Source organism: Mesoplodon mirus (genome assembly GCF_964341445.2).
Source record: "Mesoplodon mirus genome assembly, chromosome: 1".
NCBI classification, from domain to species: Eukaryota; Metazoa; Chordata; class Mammalia; order Artiodactyla; family Ziphiidae; genus Mesoplodon; species Mesoplodon mirus.
The window spans coordinates 70,934,774-70,952,365 of record NC_138976.1 but is presented as its reverse complement, the minus strand read 5'-3'; the positions used below and the strand labels follow the sequence as shown (position 1 = coordinate 70,952,365).

The following is a 17,592-nucleotide window of genomic DNA, read 5'->3' as shown; positions in this document are numbered from 1 at the left end:
CCAGGGCTTGAACCCGTGCCCCCTGTTTTGGCAGGTGGATTCTTAACCACTGGCACCACCAGGGAAGCCTGGAAACTGCTTTTAATTCATGAAAAATACATCAGTAAAACAAAACTCTTAAACTGGCTTAATTTCATTTTCCCTACTTTCTTATGATATTGGACTTAATATTACTACCTCTGATAAACATATAGCAGTTTAGAGATGTGGAGAAGAGAATGGCATTTGAAATTAGAGCCACATGGGTTTCAGTCTGGGCTCTACTTTTTATAGGCAATAACTTTGGAAAAGCTGCTTGTTCAGTTACTTTCTATGTTTTTGTGCATCTATAAAATGAGAACAATGAGTTAGTACGTTCTTAGTAAGTTGCAGTTGTTGTCTAGGTTGCCTTTTGAATTATTAAACATAATCTGCTTCCACTGGATATTTAAGACAATTTGTGTGTGTTCAGGAAAGAAGGAAATTCAAGTTCACTAAATACATGGATTCTCTTATAACCCATTTATTTCTCTAAGGTCAGTAGTAATGTCCCCTCTTTCATTTCTGATTTTAGTGAGTTGAGTCTTCCTTTCTTTTTTCCTTAGGTTTTTCAATTTTGTTGATGTTTTCAAAGAACTACCTTTGCTTTGCTTGATTTTCTCTATTGTTTTCCCATTCTCTGTTTTTTGTTCATATCCACTCCAGTCTTTATATGCTTCCTTCTGCTAGTTTTGAGTTAAGTTTGCTCTTTTTCTAGATCCTTTTAAGGTGAAAGTTAGGTTATGGATTTGAGATTTTTCTTCTTTTTTGGTGCAAGCATTTTAGCTGTAAATTTTCCTCTGATCACTGCATTCACTGCCTCCTATGCTGTTTTGTTTTCATTTTCATTAGTCTCAAAGTATTTTCTAATTTTCCTTTTGGTCTTTTCTTTGACCTATTGGCTGTCTCAGAGGTGTTATTTAATTTCCACATATTTGTGAATTTTCTAGTTTTCCTTCTGTTATTGCTATCTAGTTTCATTTCATTGTGGTCAGAGAAGATAATTTCAATCTTTTTAAATTTATTGAGGCATTTTGGTGGCCTAACATGTTCTATCCTAGAGAATGTTTCATGTACATTTGCGAAAGAATGTGTATTCTGCTGTTACTGGGTAGAGTTTGGTATACATCTTAGGTCTGAGTGGTTTATAATGTTCAGATTCTCTGTTTCCTTACTAATCTTCTGTCTAGTTGTTCTATGCATTATTGAAAGTGGGGTATTGTCCATTCGTTACTTTAGAACTATTGTCTAGTCGTTACTTTAGAACTATTTCTCCCTTCAGTTGCTTCAGTATTTGCTTCATGTGTTTTGGGACTCTGTTGTTACATGTGTTATCTGTTTATAATTGTTATATCTTCTTGCTGGATTGACACTTTCATCAATATATAATGTCCTTTATCTCTTGTAACAATTTTTGATTTAAAGTATTTTGTCAAATATTACTGTAACCACTAAACTCTTAGTTATACAATTTGCATGGAGTATCTTTTTTCATCCTTTCACTTTCAACTTATTTGTTTCTTTTGATCTAAACTGAGTTTCTTATAGAAAACTTAGAAATGGAATCATATGTTTTTTAAATCTATTCTGACAATGTGTCTTTTAATTGAAGTGTTTAATCCATTTACATTTAAAATAATTGCTGATAAGGAAGAACTTCTGCCATTTTGCTATTTGCTCTCTGTGTGTCGTATCTTTTTTGTTCCTCAGTTCCTTCATTACTGTCTTCTTTTGTGTTTAATTTTGATTCCTTTTTCATTTCCTTTTCTCTGTATATTTCAGGTTTCTTTAGTGGTTATCTTGGGATTATGTAGCATCTTACACTTAGAACAACCTAGATTGGATTAATAACAACTTGGTTTCAGTAACGAAACTATATTCCTCTACATCTTCATCCTTCCCCTTTTATGTTCTTATTGTCACACATTACATCATTATACATTGTGTGCCCATAATGTAGATTTAGAATTATCTTTTCATTCATTAGTCTTTTAAATCATATAGTTAAAAAGGTGGATTTCCAAATCAAAAATACAATATTGGTGGCTTTATATTCACCTATGTAGTTACCTTTACTGGTGTTCTTTATTTTTTTCATATGGCTCTTGATTACTGTTTAGTGTTCTCTCATTTCAACCTGAAGGACTCCCTTTAGTGTTTCTTGTAGTTCAGATCTGCTTGTGACAAAATCCCTCAACTTTTGTTTATCTGAAAATCTCTTAATTTCTCCTTTATTTTTGAAGGATAGTTTTTCTAGTTAAAGAATTCTTAGTTAACTTTTTTTTTGTCTTCCAGCATTTGCATTGTCATCCCACTGCCCCTGTCCTCCACGGTTTCTGATGAGAAATTGGCTGCTAATGTTATTGAGGATCCCTTGTATATGATGAGTCACTTCTCTTGTTGCTTTCAAGGTTCTCTTTGTCTTTCAGTAGTTTGAATACGATGTATCTTGGTATGGATCTTTTTGAATTTATCCTTCTTGGGAGTTTGCTAAGCTTCTTGGATGGTTAGATTCATGTTTCTATTAGATTTGGGACATTTTCAACCATTATTTCTTCAAATATTCTTCCTGCCTCTTCCTCTTACCTTGCCTTTGGGACTCCCATTATATTTATGTTGGTATGTATGGTGGTATCCCACAGTCTCTTAAGCTGTGTTCATTTTTCTTCATTCTTTTTTCTTCCTGCTCCTCAGACTACATAGTTAATAAAATCACTCATGAATAATAATCACAAACTATTAATTTGTTGGGTTTTACTGAACCACAGTCTAACAACTCCCAATTATTTGATGTGGTATACAGTTGACCCTTGAACAACATGGGTTTGAACTGTGCAGCTCCCCTTATGCACTTTTTTTTTTTTTTAGTAAACACAAATAGTACAACATGATGCACAGTTGGTAGAATCTGTGAATGCAGAACCACAGATAAAGAGGACTGATTGTGGGACTTGATCATCAGCGGATTTTGGTATGCATGGTGGGTCCTGAAAACAATCCCCTGCACACACCAAGGGACAGCTGTACTGTTTAAGTCAGCATAGGCTAAGTCCCTGCGGTAGAGGATAAAAGCAGAGCATTGTGTACCAAGTGTTGGCTCTTTAAAGTCTCTGCCCAGAAATGACAAAAGTCACTTCCCCTTGTGTTTTATAGGCCAAAGTAAGTCACATGGCCATACCTAATTTTAAGTGGTGAGGAAAGCACAGTTCTATGTACCCAAGAATGAAGAATATATTATGTTTCAGTAGCTTGAATGACAACCAGGTATGCATACAATGTGATTGTATCTGTCTGTCTCTGAGAAGTCTCTGTTAATGACTGGGAACTATAATTCTCAATATGTTTTTATCATATCCCTTCATAAAAGCTTATGATAAAATTGTCTGAAAAGACATTTCTACTGCCACTGCTAGTAGATGCCTTTGTGTACTCTTATTAACAGTCTCCTAATTAATTTACAGACTGCTCCCTCCCCACTCTATCACCAATCCATTCTTTAGCATTCACTGTAATATTTCTTTATGTACACAAAGGTTATTATTAGTCTCTTTAACTCTAGTAGTTTTCAGTTTAACTCCTTCACTTACTAGCTCTGTGACCATAAACAAAATTCTTAATAATAAACTGAAGCTTCAGTTTCTTTTCTGGAAAAATACAGATAATAACGCCTGACTCAAAGGATTATAATCAATCAGTTGACATAATGTGTGCAGAACGTTTTGTACACTCATACTTGGTAACTGCTCAATTTATTGCTTTTTTTCTTCCTGGCATTCAGTGCTCTTCATACTCTCCCTTACAAAAATCTGATGCAATCCTCTCAAATTACTGTTGAACTATAAGTAATAATATTTTTGATCAGAAAGTTAGATTTTTTTGTTAATGTAATTTTTAACAGTTTACTGCATTTTAGTATGTTTGGAGGAAGGGGTGGAAATTATACTGTGAAGTTTATCTCCTAATTTTATAATGGAAGTCATTAAGAAGTCAGGATTTACTTAAATTTGCTATAAAATTCTTACAATACTTTGAGCTCTAATAAATGATAGTATTTATATAAAGGAAAATAGTTCCCAGTTTCAAGATGGGTAATGAGGTTTCCACCTTTTTCTTGAAAATCACCAACAGAACAAAAAGTTGAAATACTGTTTTCATCTTTAATGAGAGCTGGAGGTATCTCTAACCCATGACCTAAAAATTGGATGAGAAAAAATAGATGACTTAGGAAGAATATCAAACCTGAGAGCCTAAGGTTACATATATGATATTGATGAAAAGCAACTTGTTTGATCTGCAAAACCCTAGAATGGCTCAGGCACTAGTACCACAGAATATAGGAGTGAACCAGGGGCCATAAATGGGGATTGTTTCAAAAATCTGAATAAGGAATAGGATTTCTATGTTCTCACCTCACAGGAGACAGGATGGGGATTGTTTCAAAAATCTGAATAAGGAATAGGATTTCTATGTTCTCACCTCACAGGAGACAGGATGTCTGATTAAACCAGAGGGATTCCAGACACAGAGTAGGGCAAGGATGAGATGCTAAACTAAAGATGGGGACTAAGTGAAAGTTGTACTGAACAATAAGATGTCAAGCTTTCTTCCCCTGCTTGGCTCCAGACTTCCGGCTTCTGTACTTGATTGAGGGATTCTTCCTAGGGAAATTAAATCACTCCAGATGAATGACCCAACAGCCTCTCATATTGGAAGACCTCAAACAAAAATGCCTCCCCTGAGGTCCACCAGTTGACAACCCAACTTGAACACATAGAGCTTATAATTAGTTTTTTCTCATTAACCTCTTGAACATGAAGAAAGATGTTATCCATCTTAGGAAAGTTTCTAACGTAAAATAGAGACACCCAACAGAAAAAAGGAAACTCAGAGGAAATAGGCAATACAGGGAACAAAAACACTTTGGGGAAATGAAAATTAACCACCTTAAACAGGTATTGCCTAATTTTAAAAAAATTGGTGCTATAAGAAAAAAGGGGAGGTGGGTTTGAGAAAGTTCCTGGAATGAAAAGTATGATAGCAGAAATTAAAAATTCAATGAAAGCATTAAAAGAAACATTTGACAGACCCTCCCAGGATATAGAACAGTGGCAGAAGAAATGTCTTTTCAGACAACTTTATCGTAGTCTTTTTTGAAGGAACAAACATTCATTCAAGTGTCATAATAAAATAGAGACATTTCAGACTTGAGAGTTCGAAGTTTACTTCTCATGCATCTTTCTAGGAAGCCCCAAGAATATGTGAACCGAGGAAGATACAGGACCTATAAAATAAAGGGTTCAACTTAGGAAAGAAGCAAAGAAATCATAAGGATGATGACAAAGTAAATATCATGTTGATAGCTGTGCATTAGACTTAGTAGGGCATTGGGCATAAAGAGGGATGCCTCCAAGGGCAGAGGGGAAATGGAAATGATAAACTATGTAGCAGGTTTGACCACATAGAAGACTATATTGAGAATTGTTTTGTCAGAGCTATTAAGGAGTATGAGATGACTTAGGTATAAGTTTAAAGAAAACCAAGCAAATGAAAGCATGTGGAAAATTATCAAGTTATTTAAGGAAAGATTACTGAACACTACTTGACCCAGAAGTGAAAAATATTTATGTAATCATCATAATGAAAACAGTTTGGTATAATTATGTTGGGAGGATGGGAAAAAATGGGTAAATGAGAATAAAAAGTTAATGTCTAAAATTAATGATGTTAAAGCAGTGTAAACACATGGTTTAAAAAATACGCAGGTAAATAGAAGAAGATAACAGCTCAAAGAATTCAAGCTGGTTGCCTCCTCACTGAAAGAAGACTACTTCAGTAGTTATTTTTGTTTGTCATAAGCCTTCTAGCACTGTTTGACTATTTATGTGTATGTATTACTTTGAATAATTTTAAAACTAGATGTACATGGAGAACATCTCAGAAAATTCATCACAGTGTTTTGTGTGGTTAGCAATTCAGATATGACTCCTGTAAACTAATAACTCATGGTGTCCTTTTAAGGGTTGTCATATCAAACATACTAATTGAACATGAACATGTTTGGTTAAACATTAGCCAATTTAGCCATTCAGACACGTAGAAGGAATCAAATATTCCAGGTCATGGAAGTAGCAGAGCAGGATAGTAATAAAGCACCACCAGGTTTCTGTATGGAAAGTAATCTAAAACTAATAAGTAAGCATCTAAATAATTTTCTGAGCATCCAAATAATTTTCACAAAGCTAGGAACCTTAACTTGTTAGATTCTTTGCACTTAGTTTTAATAGTATTGGCAAATTGGTTTCTAGGATTGTAGGTGATGAGAAGGAAAGATGATGTAGGCAGGCTAATTGTTGCCTAGAGTAAGTGATAGCTGATAGTAAGATAAGAGACAGATAGCTGTTAAATTCTAGCACAGGCATTGAGAAAGAATGGTCCAATGCCCTATGGATATAAAGATTCCAAAACAGCTTTATAGTCCTTTTGAGGGCTTGTATGTGACAGCTCAATTATGTTGGCATTGACCTAGCCACTCTAGTATAGCCATTTAGTGCCAAGGAGTTTTTGAATTTACCCATTTTGCCACTTAATGTAAAACATCTCCTAATTGCATCCCTGAATCTGACCTTAAGTCTGATACATACCTAAAGGATAGGAATTAAGAATGAGGTGTGGAGCAAGGGAAGATGAGGTGACGATTTGGATCACTTCAGACATGCACTGTATAATAGAATGATATATAAGTTTCGTAGTTGCTCAACTCAGAAAGGGCTGTCAGTCATTTTAAATGTCTGTTGGTTCCCTTGAGAATTAACTTCTGTCTTTACTGTTTTTTTCCCGAAGATTCTTTGCTCTTCTCCCTCTTCTCCCTCCATTCCCACTCCCCCAAATATAAGTTACACTGGTCAGACACATTTATTTCTAATTGATAGATATGTCTGCTATAGTGGAATTTAAGTATGTTTTTCATTTGAGAACCTAAAGGATGAACACCTGATTTTTACGTTTGATTGTGTTACTTTATTTGATTGGCTGTTAGTCACAGAGTGGAGGAGAATTCAGTATCTTTCTCTTTAATCCTGCGTATTTGCTTTTTTTTTTAGAGGAAGTCCACAAGTGAAGGGGACACCCCATTTTAAGGAAGAACAGTGTGCTCCAGCATTAAATTTAGAGATGAGGAAAATATTGGATTTGCAAGCACCCATCATGAGGTACAGTACTTTGGTTAAATTTAGCATTTTGTGATGACAATATACAGTGTAGTTTGTTAATCGCATGAGCAGTAAGAAAGTTGATTTTATTTCTTTTCATTGAGGATCATTTTTTTTAGTCCTAAAAATTCTTGATTAGCCCTTATAAAAAATGTAAAGTTTGGGCTTCCCAGGTGGCGCAGTGGTTGAGAGTCCGCCTGCCGATGCAGGGGACACAGGTTCGTGCCCCGGTCCGGGAAGATCCCACATGCCGCGGAGTGGCTGGGCCCGTGAGCCATGGCCACTGAGCCTGTGCGTCCGGAGCCTGTGCTCCGCAACGGGAGAGGCCACAACAGTGAGAGGCCCGCGTACCACACACACACACACACACACAAAATAAAGTTTTACAGATGGTACATTATTATACTTAAATTACTGTAGTAAAGCCCACAATTTGGGTATACCAACTGTAATTTTATTTAGAAATTTATATTTTTTGATAAGATCTAGAATTGTTTGAATGGTATAACATAGTACATGTTACTTAAAAAGATACTCATATGCATTTGTAAAAACACTGAGGCACTTTTTCTTTTCTTTTGTTTTTTTTTTTGTGGTACGCGAGCCTCTCACTGTTGTGGCCTCTCCCGTTGCGGAGCACAGGCTCCAGATGCGCAGGCTCAGTGGCCATGGCTTATGGGCCTAGCCGCTCCACAGCATGTGGGATCTTCCCGGACCGGGGCACGAACCCGTGTTCCCTGCATTGGCAGGCGGACTCTCAACCACTGCACCACCAGGGAAGCCCAAGGGCACTTTTTCTTGAAAAAACTTCCCAAATATGTTGTTGGGTTAAAAAAAGTGAGGTATACTGTACATAAAAATGCTACTATTTTATTTTAAAGCGAGCTGGTGGTGGTAATTTATGTGTTGTTCTGGAAGAATACGTAAGAAACTGGGCATGAGAACTGAGTGGCTAGGGGGACAGTTTTGGAAAAAAGACTTTCTACTATGTAGTCTTATTAGGTGTTGACCTATATGGATACAATACGTGAATATATTCAACTATCTGAATGTAATACATATGTTTCTTAAATTCTTCTGATTCACAGTTCTAACGAAAGGCTTCCTTCATCATTTCTCTTGTTAGAATACAGTACAGATACTAGAACATTTTAAATAGAATAGTATACAAGTGGCTGGCTATTGTCTTGCCTTGTTTAATCTATCTTTTTTTTAAGTCTCCTCAGAGAAAAAGAATGCCTTTTTGTTGTTGTTTTTATTTGTTTAAATGTGATCAGGGCTACAGGAGATTGAGTTCAGGTTACTCTTTATCTCAGATTTTATTTCAGAATAGAGATCCTTTTCAAGAGTGTAACTTGTGTAAGGAATTTTGAATGTCTGGGTTCCAAGCTGGATGGAACTGTACAAGTATGGCTTTCTACCTCCACCTGGTGGCAAAAACTGTGTGGTTCATGGATATGGGATAGAAAAAGAACCTTTAAAAAAAGAATTCCTGCTGTCTTGTACAAGTTTAACTTGTCAGGTGCTAGTTTTTAATCTACTAATTTAGATGATTGGAAATATCTCATTTTCTCTCAGAACTTCAGTAAAATAATTGCATTTCAGAGCAGTGTTATTATTTAGCACCTGTAACATGTACCTCCTGGAAATTTGATTGGAGAATTCCTATATACTTCTGAATTGAGTGAGGGGGCATGAAACTTGGCCTTTAAATCAACTGTTTTCCTTCCCACTACCAAACATTAGTTAAATAAAGTTAGGGACAATGATTATGCTGTTGCTTATAGGCATAAGATTGCAAGAGTCTGCCATCTTTTAATTTTTGATTGAAGAAAGAATTGGATTAATGTTAAGCATCTACACCTTGTTATTAATTGAGGATAGAGAATATATAGAAAGTTAAAAAGTACTGGGACTTCCCGGTGGTGCAGTGGTTAAGAATTCGCCTCCCAATGCGGAGGATGCGGTTTGATCCCTGGTCAGGGAACTAGATCCCACATGCATGCCGCAACTAGGAGTTCCCATGCCACAACTAAGGAGCCCGCCGGCTGCAACTAAGACTCAGCACAACCAAAAATAAATTAATTAATTAAATAAAATTTTTTTAAAAAGAAAAAAGTACTGATATAATTTATAATTAAAACTCTTAGTCTATTTCTAACTAATACTAATAAATACTACAGTTTATTATCTTCCTTCTTCCCAGGCACTTAGAAAGACCCATGTAGTATATATAGTATCTAATGTTAATTAGGTATTAAACATATTTACATATTTGAGAATCTGTAATTATGAATTATTCATTTTATATTAAGAATATTTGATTAATCAGATTCCAAAATCCTATTATTCACCTCCCCAAATCCTATTATTCTACATCTAAGGTCCTAAATTAAACAACAACAGCAATAACAAACACCTCTGGTATACCACATAGCTGTTAATAAAGCCCATATAAGTCAGTGATTGTAGAGGCTCTCTAAGGGCATAACTTAGAGTATCTTTATGTGTATTTTATGTGTACTTACACGCAGGGGTGATTTTCAATAAAAATCAGTACAACATATGAAGACATAGGATATAAATTATTGGTACAGGGTCCTAACATCTCCCAGGTAGCAAGAATTAATCCTTTAGTTCTTAAATCTTTGTGAGAATGGGAATCAGTGGGGACAGACCCGTGGGTGACTTGAAACAAGGCCTATTTACTAAACTTCATGGAAATATTCAGTACTTTAACATCTGATATCAGCCTTTAATTGAAAGTTTGTTTACTTTCAATTAAACGAGGAGGATCTATTTTTTATAGATTGTTTATCATTTTTGTCACAGTTATTTGTTAATTCCAACGTCAGGATTGTTTATGAGTCTATTTACATTGATGGATTTTTCTCGACTCTGGGTCACATTTTCCTGTTTATTCAGACATCTGGTCATTTTTTATCACAGTACTGTGGATGATGATGGTGTAGAGATTCTGAATTCTGTTAACTTTGTCAGAGGAGTGTTGAGTTTTGCCTAGCAGGCAATTAAATTACTGGAGGGTAACCTTGATCTTGTTCCTAATCGTCATATGTAGTGATTCTTCCAGGGAGATACAAGCTGGGGAGAGGGAGAATGTGGTTTGAAAAAACCGAGGCTGACTCCTGCTGAATGAAAATCACTGGTAAACCAATGACTCCACTAAATTGCCTCTCTTGTATCAGGTCTAAAACAAAGTTTTTATATTCTAGCCACCACATGCTACACAGAAATTTTACCATTAAAATATAAATTTGAAGTAAAAGAATATATAATATTTTAAAAGATGAACTTTTGTTAAACTGGGAATTGTAGTTGACTGCAAATGCTCTGAAGTTCAAGAGATGGAGCTCAGTAAGGGGACATGTTATTCTTATCTTTTTTAATATTTTTATAGTTGGGAAGAAAGTACAGTAAATTCTTCATTATCTGAAATATATGGTGGAATAAGTCATTGAACTCAACTTTCCAAAGAATTAAAAGTTAAAGAAAACATTAAAAATGTTCTTTTCACCATTATGGATTAAAATATTTCTGAAATAGACTCTTAACTTCTTAAGTATGAAAGGAAATTTAACAGTACATAATAGAGTATATAAATAGACATTACATTTTTCATTCTTTCTTAAATTTTTTTTTACAGCATTTGATACTCTTTTGAGTACCCTTTCTTAAGTCTATCTTATTCCCTTGGCTTTCTTGATAGCAGTTTCCACTGGTTCTCTTTCTTTCTCTCTGCCATTATCTTTGTAGCCTCACTTTTGGATTCCCCTTCCCTCTTGACCTTCCTCCCACAAACATTTGGTACCATATGTAACTAACACTGCCCTAGGGGCTTGGCATTATAGGAGTAAACAAATTAGGCATTTATTGCCATGCAGTCGTAATTGTTAAATCTCTTTGCAAGTATCAATAAGTGCTGAGATCATACTACATAATTACTTTTCACTACTTAGTCAACTGAGAGGTCTTCTGCAGGGAGAAACTATTTTGTTCACCTCTGAATCTCCAGCCCAGCATAGTGCCTGTCACAGAGCTCAGGCTTAATTAAATGTTTGTTGAATGGTTGCACAATGTGAGATTCTTTGATACCCTAGAAATACTGTGGTCTAGAACTATGTTCTCCACTACAGTAGCCACTAGTCAAATGAAGTGATTTAAATGTAAATTACAGATAAACAGAATTTAAAATTTAGGTCTTCTGTCACACTAGCCATGTTACAAGTGTACAATCGCCGCATGTGGCTAATGGCTACCGTGTTGGATAGTACAGGTACAGAACGTTTCCATTACTGGTGAAAGTTCTGTTGGACAGGATTAGAGGATTGTTACCTCTACACTCCATGTCTCCGGATTGTCATTCTGTCATTAGTTCTTTTCATGGTTTCTCTGTCTCTTTCCTTTCTTGTCAGCTGTCACTTATCCTTCCATCTTCTAACCTGCTGTTTCAGTACATCTAGTTTTTAAACATAATTCATCAGGTTTGTGACTACAGCAATGCGTGGTCTTTCATTTTTTTCAGAATTTCTGATTCTAGATTGAATTATATATAGATAAAGCTGATATATAGCTAAATTGTAGATAAATGGCAGTTTTGTAAGTGGTTTTATGATCTTGGCATGAATATTCTCCAGAGCAGTTATACTCATATTCATTGCTTTCCCAATATGCTTTTCTTAAAAGGAAATTGATTCTAAATTGCTTACTTCTCTACAGTTTGCAGTCTGTGCTGGAAGATCTCCTGGTTGCTACTTCTGATGGACTTCTTCATCTTATTCACTGGGAAGGAATGACAAATGGGAGGAAAGCTATTAATCTTTGTACAGTACCCTTTTCAGTAGACCTCCAGTCATCTAGAGGTAGTTACACTTTTTTCATGAGACAGAACCAGATGTTTAATATTTTATATAAACTAGTTAGATATTTTTTATGGATGAACATTGGTTTTTCTACTTTGGAATTAATTATGCGAGGGAGGAGGGTGTGTGTGTGTGTGTGAGAGAGAGAGAGAGTAGGAAGGAGTAGTTCAATTGTTTAGTGTTGTTAGGTCATTATGTTTGCCCTTGTAACTGTCCTTATATGGTCTGCAAGCAAAAATATAAGGGAATTAATTTACTATATTTATATTCATATTTCATGTACTTTTTTTTTCATCAGCAGGTTCATTCCTGGGCTTTGCAGATGTGCACATTAGAGACATGGAATACTGTGCCACACTTGATGGGTTTGCTGTTGTGTTTAATGATGGTAAAGTTGGATTTATCACACCAGTGTCAAGTAGATTTACTGCAGAGGTATGACTTATTTACTTGGAATGTTTATTTTTTAATTTTGTATTTATTAATTTTAGTCTTTATTAAACCCCTCCCCTATTTTCCTTATTTAAGATTTTAGGGGTTGTTAATTTTTTAATCAAAACTATACATATAAATAGTGTAAGTAGACAATTCTGTTGACGTGTTAATGAAAAATGATAGTTCCTTTCCTCCTGCTTGTTCTCTTCATGCCGTTTTCATTCTCAGAGGCAACTACTTTTTATTCCTTCACTGGTGATTTTGCTATTTATCTCCACTGCTCTGAGTATTTCCTGTAATTTTTAGTTTTTAGGCTGTGTTCATTGATTTTCCATTGTGGAAAATGACCATGTGCTTCCCTCTTCCCTGTTCCCCCACCCCATCTGTAAGTTCTTCCCATCTTTGCAATATAGTTATTGTGATTTTGATTATATTAGTATCCATTTCATCTTCTTGAATAAATTTCTCTTGGAGCCTTCTGGACGATTGCTTACTCTACATACCTATTTAACACAGTTGATTTTTAGGCTGTCCATCATTATCATCCTGTGGATTTCCTATATTCCTTTATTTTTAGATCCTTTCAGAGTTAATGGTTAATTAATATTTGATTCATTAATATATGAATTTGGTTGCTGTGACAGAGACCCAGAATAAGAATTTGGATTCACTGAAGGCTGTGTGGGCTTTGGTGGGTTTGGTTGACTGTGATCTTCATCATAGGGTGAGCTAACTGGGTTATTTCTTTTCCTCCCTGCTCCGTATCCAGTGTCTGTGGGAGAAGAGTCCTGCAGTCTTTCTCAGAGAATACGTACCTGGCTGGCCCAGTATTTTGGGATTTGAGTTATGGAAGAGTTAGACTAGAGGGTCCAAATTCAGGATGTAAACTCCCATGTATCCCTATTTTTGGTGTGGTCTAGAGACCACTGAGATTTTTTTTTGTTTTTCTCTAAAGAAAAACTCCAGTTTTCTATTGGAGTGGAGGTGGGATATTTCTTAGCTTCTCAGACTGGGAGGTAGGCAGTCCCAGCTACTGATTAAACAGGCTTTAAACCAATCCTACTGCTTTTAGTTCAGCTTTTGAGAGACATTTAAATTCCCAGGCCTTTTGTGTACCTTACAATGTAAATGTGGCTGTTTTTCAACATCATTACTGCTAGTTAAGGATTCTACTCATCCACTTGCTTCCCAGCTTCCAGAATTTTCTCATACCACCTCCTCTCCCATTCTTTGTCCTTGCCAGCATACGCTTTTTGAAAAAAATCTTTTCTGTTATAAAAGTTGGGTTTTAGGAGTCAGAGAAGCTAAATATTCATGTTCAGTCTGTTTAATGGAAAGGATTTTAAGTTTTCAAGGGCATATTTTTCTATATGGTATCAGCTTTCTGTCTGATTTATTTCACTCAGCATAATGCCCTCAAGGTCCATCTATGCTGTTGCAAAAGGCAAGATTTCATTCTTCTTTATGGCTAAATAATATAGTTGACCCTTGAACAACATAGGTTTGAACTGTGCAGGTCCACCCACATCTGGGTTTTTTTTCAGTAAATACATACTACAATACTCTACAATCTGCGATTGATTGAATCAACAGATGCGGAACCATCTGGAGGGCCAACTGTAAAGTTGTATGTGCCGGGGGTAGGTGCCCCTAACCGCCATGTTGTAAGGGTCACCTGTATATTCGTGTGTGTGTGTGTGTGTGTGTGTGTGTGTGTGTACCAAATTTTCTTTATCCATTCATCCATCAGTGGGCACTTAGATGTTTCCATATATTGGCTATTGTAAATAATGCTGCATTGAACATGGGGGTACAGTTTTCTTTTCAAGTTAGTGTTTTCTTTTCTTCTTCTTTTTTTTTGGATAAATACCCAGAAGTGGAATTGTTGGATTATATGGTTGTTCTAACTTTACTTTTTTGAGGAAGTTCCATACTGTTTTCTGTAGTGGCATACCAATTTACATTCCCATCAACAGTGCACAAGGGTTCCCTTTTCTCCACATCCTCCCAACACTTATTATTTCTTGTCTTTTTGATAATAGCCATTCTGACAGGTATGAGGTGATACCTCATTGTGGTTTTGATTTGCATTTCCCTGGTGTTAGTGATGTTGAGCATCTTGTCAGGTACTTTTTGGCTCTCTCTGTGTGTTCTTTGGAGAAATGTCTATGCAGATCATCTGCCCATTTTTTAATCAGAATTTTTTTACTATTAAATGTATGAGTTTTTTATATATTTTGGATACAATCTTTTCTCACATATATGATTTGCAAATATTTTCTCCCATTCAGTAGATTGCCTCTTCATTTTGTTGACATATGTTTGGTATTTAAATGTTTTTACTGAAAACAAAAATATTAGAGCTGGAAAGTGAGTGACTCATTTCTGAATATCAGCTTGTATTAGTATCTGGTTAAAGAAAGTTTTCTAGTAAATTAAGGACTTAAAATAATGAAAAGTAGATGAAACATTATTAAATAAGTTATAAGTAGAAAATATAAATTACAAGAAAATAATACATATCTATTACTGGTAATTGGGAAATACACTAATGCCATATTTATATCAGACATTATTTAAGCACTTGATAAAAATCCTGTTTGGCACTGCTTTTTTTTTTTTTTTTTTTTTGGCTGTGCCGAGCAGTAATGCGGGATCTTAGTTCCCTGACCAGGGATCGAACCCACGCCCCCTGCAGTGGAAGCGTGGAGTCTTAACCACTGGACTGCCAGGGAAGTCCCCTGTTTGGCACTGTTTAATACAGTTAGCAAATGTATTAAAATATGTCAGATTATGCCACTCCTCTGCTCAGAACCCTTCAGTAGGACAAGATATTTAGGACAAAACCTGCTGAGGACAACTAAAAGAGCTGGAGGAAAAATATTTTTTGAATGTGCTTAACAGCTTTGGAGAGCTAAAAAGAAAAGAGCTAACAAGACTGGTTAGGGGAGGCCAGAGGCCCAGTGAGCTAAAAGCCCAGTGTTTGACATGACAATGAGCATGAACAAACAAGGCTGTATGCAACACATGGATGAATCTCACAAACATGTTTAGTGGAAGCGGCTAGACACAAAAGAGTACATGCTATGATTCTATTTTACATAAAATTGAAGGAAAACAAAAAACATAGGCAGCTCTGAATCAGTTCTGTGTGGACGCATGTTTAAGTGTTAATGGTTTAAAGGAAAAGAAGGAAGTGATTACTATGTAAGTCTGGATGTTGTTTCTTTTGTGGTAGAGGTGAGGATAATATTGATCAGGAGTGACACTGTTGGGGGACTTGTGGGTACTGGTAATTCCTAGCCTGAGTGGTAATTTCACAAGTGTTTACTTTGTGATATTATTGTGATGTACATTTCTGCTTTTGTATTTTTCTCTAATGTATTATAATTCATAATAGAAAGGGTTAAAAAAAATTAAAGACACTCCAAATGGCTCCCCATATATGAATTGGAGAAAAAGCCAAAGTTCTTATGGTGACTTTCAAAGCCCTATAAATCTGGCCCCCTATTTCATCTGTTACCTCATTTATTCCTTCTCCTTCCCCCATTCCACTCCACTCTACTCCATCTGCACAGGCCTCTTTGATGTTCTTTGAACATGCCAGAAATGCTACTGTGACAGGGCCTTTCTACTGCTCTATCTCCTAAAGTACTTTCCTCAAGAGGCACCTTCATAGGGAAGACCTTTTAATATTGCATCCTTCCCCCATATACTCTCTTTTCCTTAATTGTTTTATTATTTTTTTCTGTAACATTTACTAACCTCCCATGTGATACTGTACAATTTTTTAAACTTGTCAGTCTCTTAACAAATGTAAAGCAGGGATATAGCTAGGGATTTTGGTATGTTTGAATTTCTGCAGTATCCTTGGCACCTAGAGCAGTACCTGGTGAATAGTAGGCACCTGGAAAATTTTTGTTACAGGGATGAATAAACGAATTTCAGTCTAGGCAGCTGTCCAAAGAAATAGTGCTCAATGCTGTCTTTGCCATTTTTGTTAACTAAAATAATGTCTAGTTTTATTATTAAAACTGAAGAATAAATAAAATTCCTACAAAAAAGTAAATATTCCATATTTAGGTAGTAGATTCTATAGTTTATTTAGGAATTAAATAAAATCTATAGTATTATGTATCAAACAGTTTAATTATATTGGATCATCTAATTTTACTATCGTGATAATCCAGAAATAAAGTGCTGTATTGTAGTGTGCTGATTTTTGTGCTTACTAAACTAACAGTCATCATGACCTTTGCCTTAGAAATTTGTGATCTAGGATGCCCTTGATTTGACAAATAAAAACAGACAAGGGAGCTGAATCTATTCTGTGTCTGTATTCAGAATTAAGTAGCATATAAAGCTTAATATCATTCATTTATTGAAGCTTAATTTGTTGAATTCCAGGCATTGTATTAAGTGGGTTACTTATATGTAAGTTCTCATTTAATTTTCACAACACTCTAAGAGGTAATTTACAGATAAGAAAACTGAAGCTTGGAAAGGTCAAATAATCATTTTAGCAAGTCAGGAGTAGATCTGAGGTGTTATGTCAGGCTGCCAGTTACCATGCTACTAACCACTGTACTATAAAGCAAAGGAGTAATAGAGAATAGTAAGCAATTGACAAATCATTAATCACTTCTAAAGGATAGACGAAATAAAATCAACCATTTTCGATTGATCAGAAAAGTTCAACACTATGTGCTAGGTGACAAGAATAATAATAGTGAGCAAATTAGATGCAGTTTCTACCATCAAGAGGTTTACATTTTAATAGGAAAGTCGTCTTCATTTAATTTGAATTTAGATGTCAGTTATCCATTTTTTAGTGTTTATGAATAGATTAGCACTGGACTGAGCTTACTTGGGAATATTTATTGAACCAGTTAATGAAATTGAGGTTTTTAAGGGAGAAAATCCAGATGGTAGTTCTGATGGGATGTTTTCCTGTCCAGATCAAACCATATAAAGAACCATATAAAGCCTTATAAAACTATGTTTATTGAAGGAGAATTATATTGATAAAAGTATATTTGGGGAACATGCTT

The 17,592-nt window shown here is 35.4% G+C and overlaps 1 protein-coding gene across 7 annotated transcripts in view; it reads left to right on the top strand.

Moving 5' to 3' along the window:
* The window catches only part of RIC1 (RIC1 homolog, RAB6A GEF complex partner 1), a 141,917-nt gene that overhangs the window by 76,773 nt on the left and 47,552 nt on the right, over positions 1–17,592 (top strand). For 4 of the 7 annotated variants that reach the window (XR_014293519.1, XM_082615391.1, XM_082615392.1 and 1 more), the window contains exons 4-6: positions 7,119–7,226; positions 11,964–12,106; positions 12,405–12,541. Coding sequence is in view for 6 of the 7 variants with exons in the window: in XM_082615391.1 (XP_082471517.1) it covers positions 7,119–7,226; positions 11,964–12,106; positions 12,405–12,541 (388 nt within the window). In the remaining variant the exon portion in view is untranslated. Of the gene's footprint in view, positions 1–2,888; positions 2,990–3,178; positions 3,283–7,118; positions 7,227–11,963; positions 12,107–12,404; positions 12,542–17,592 lie in introns of those variants that run through there. The other 3 variants (XM_082615394.1, XM_082615393.1, XM_082615390.1) reach the window with 3 other exon arrangements.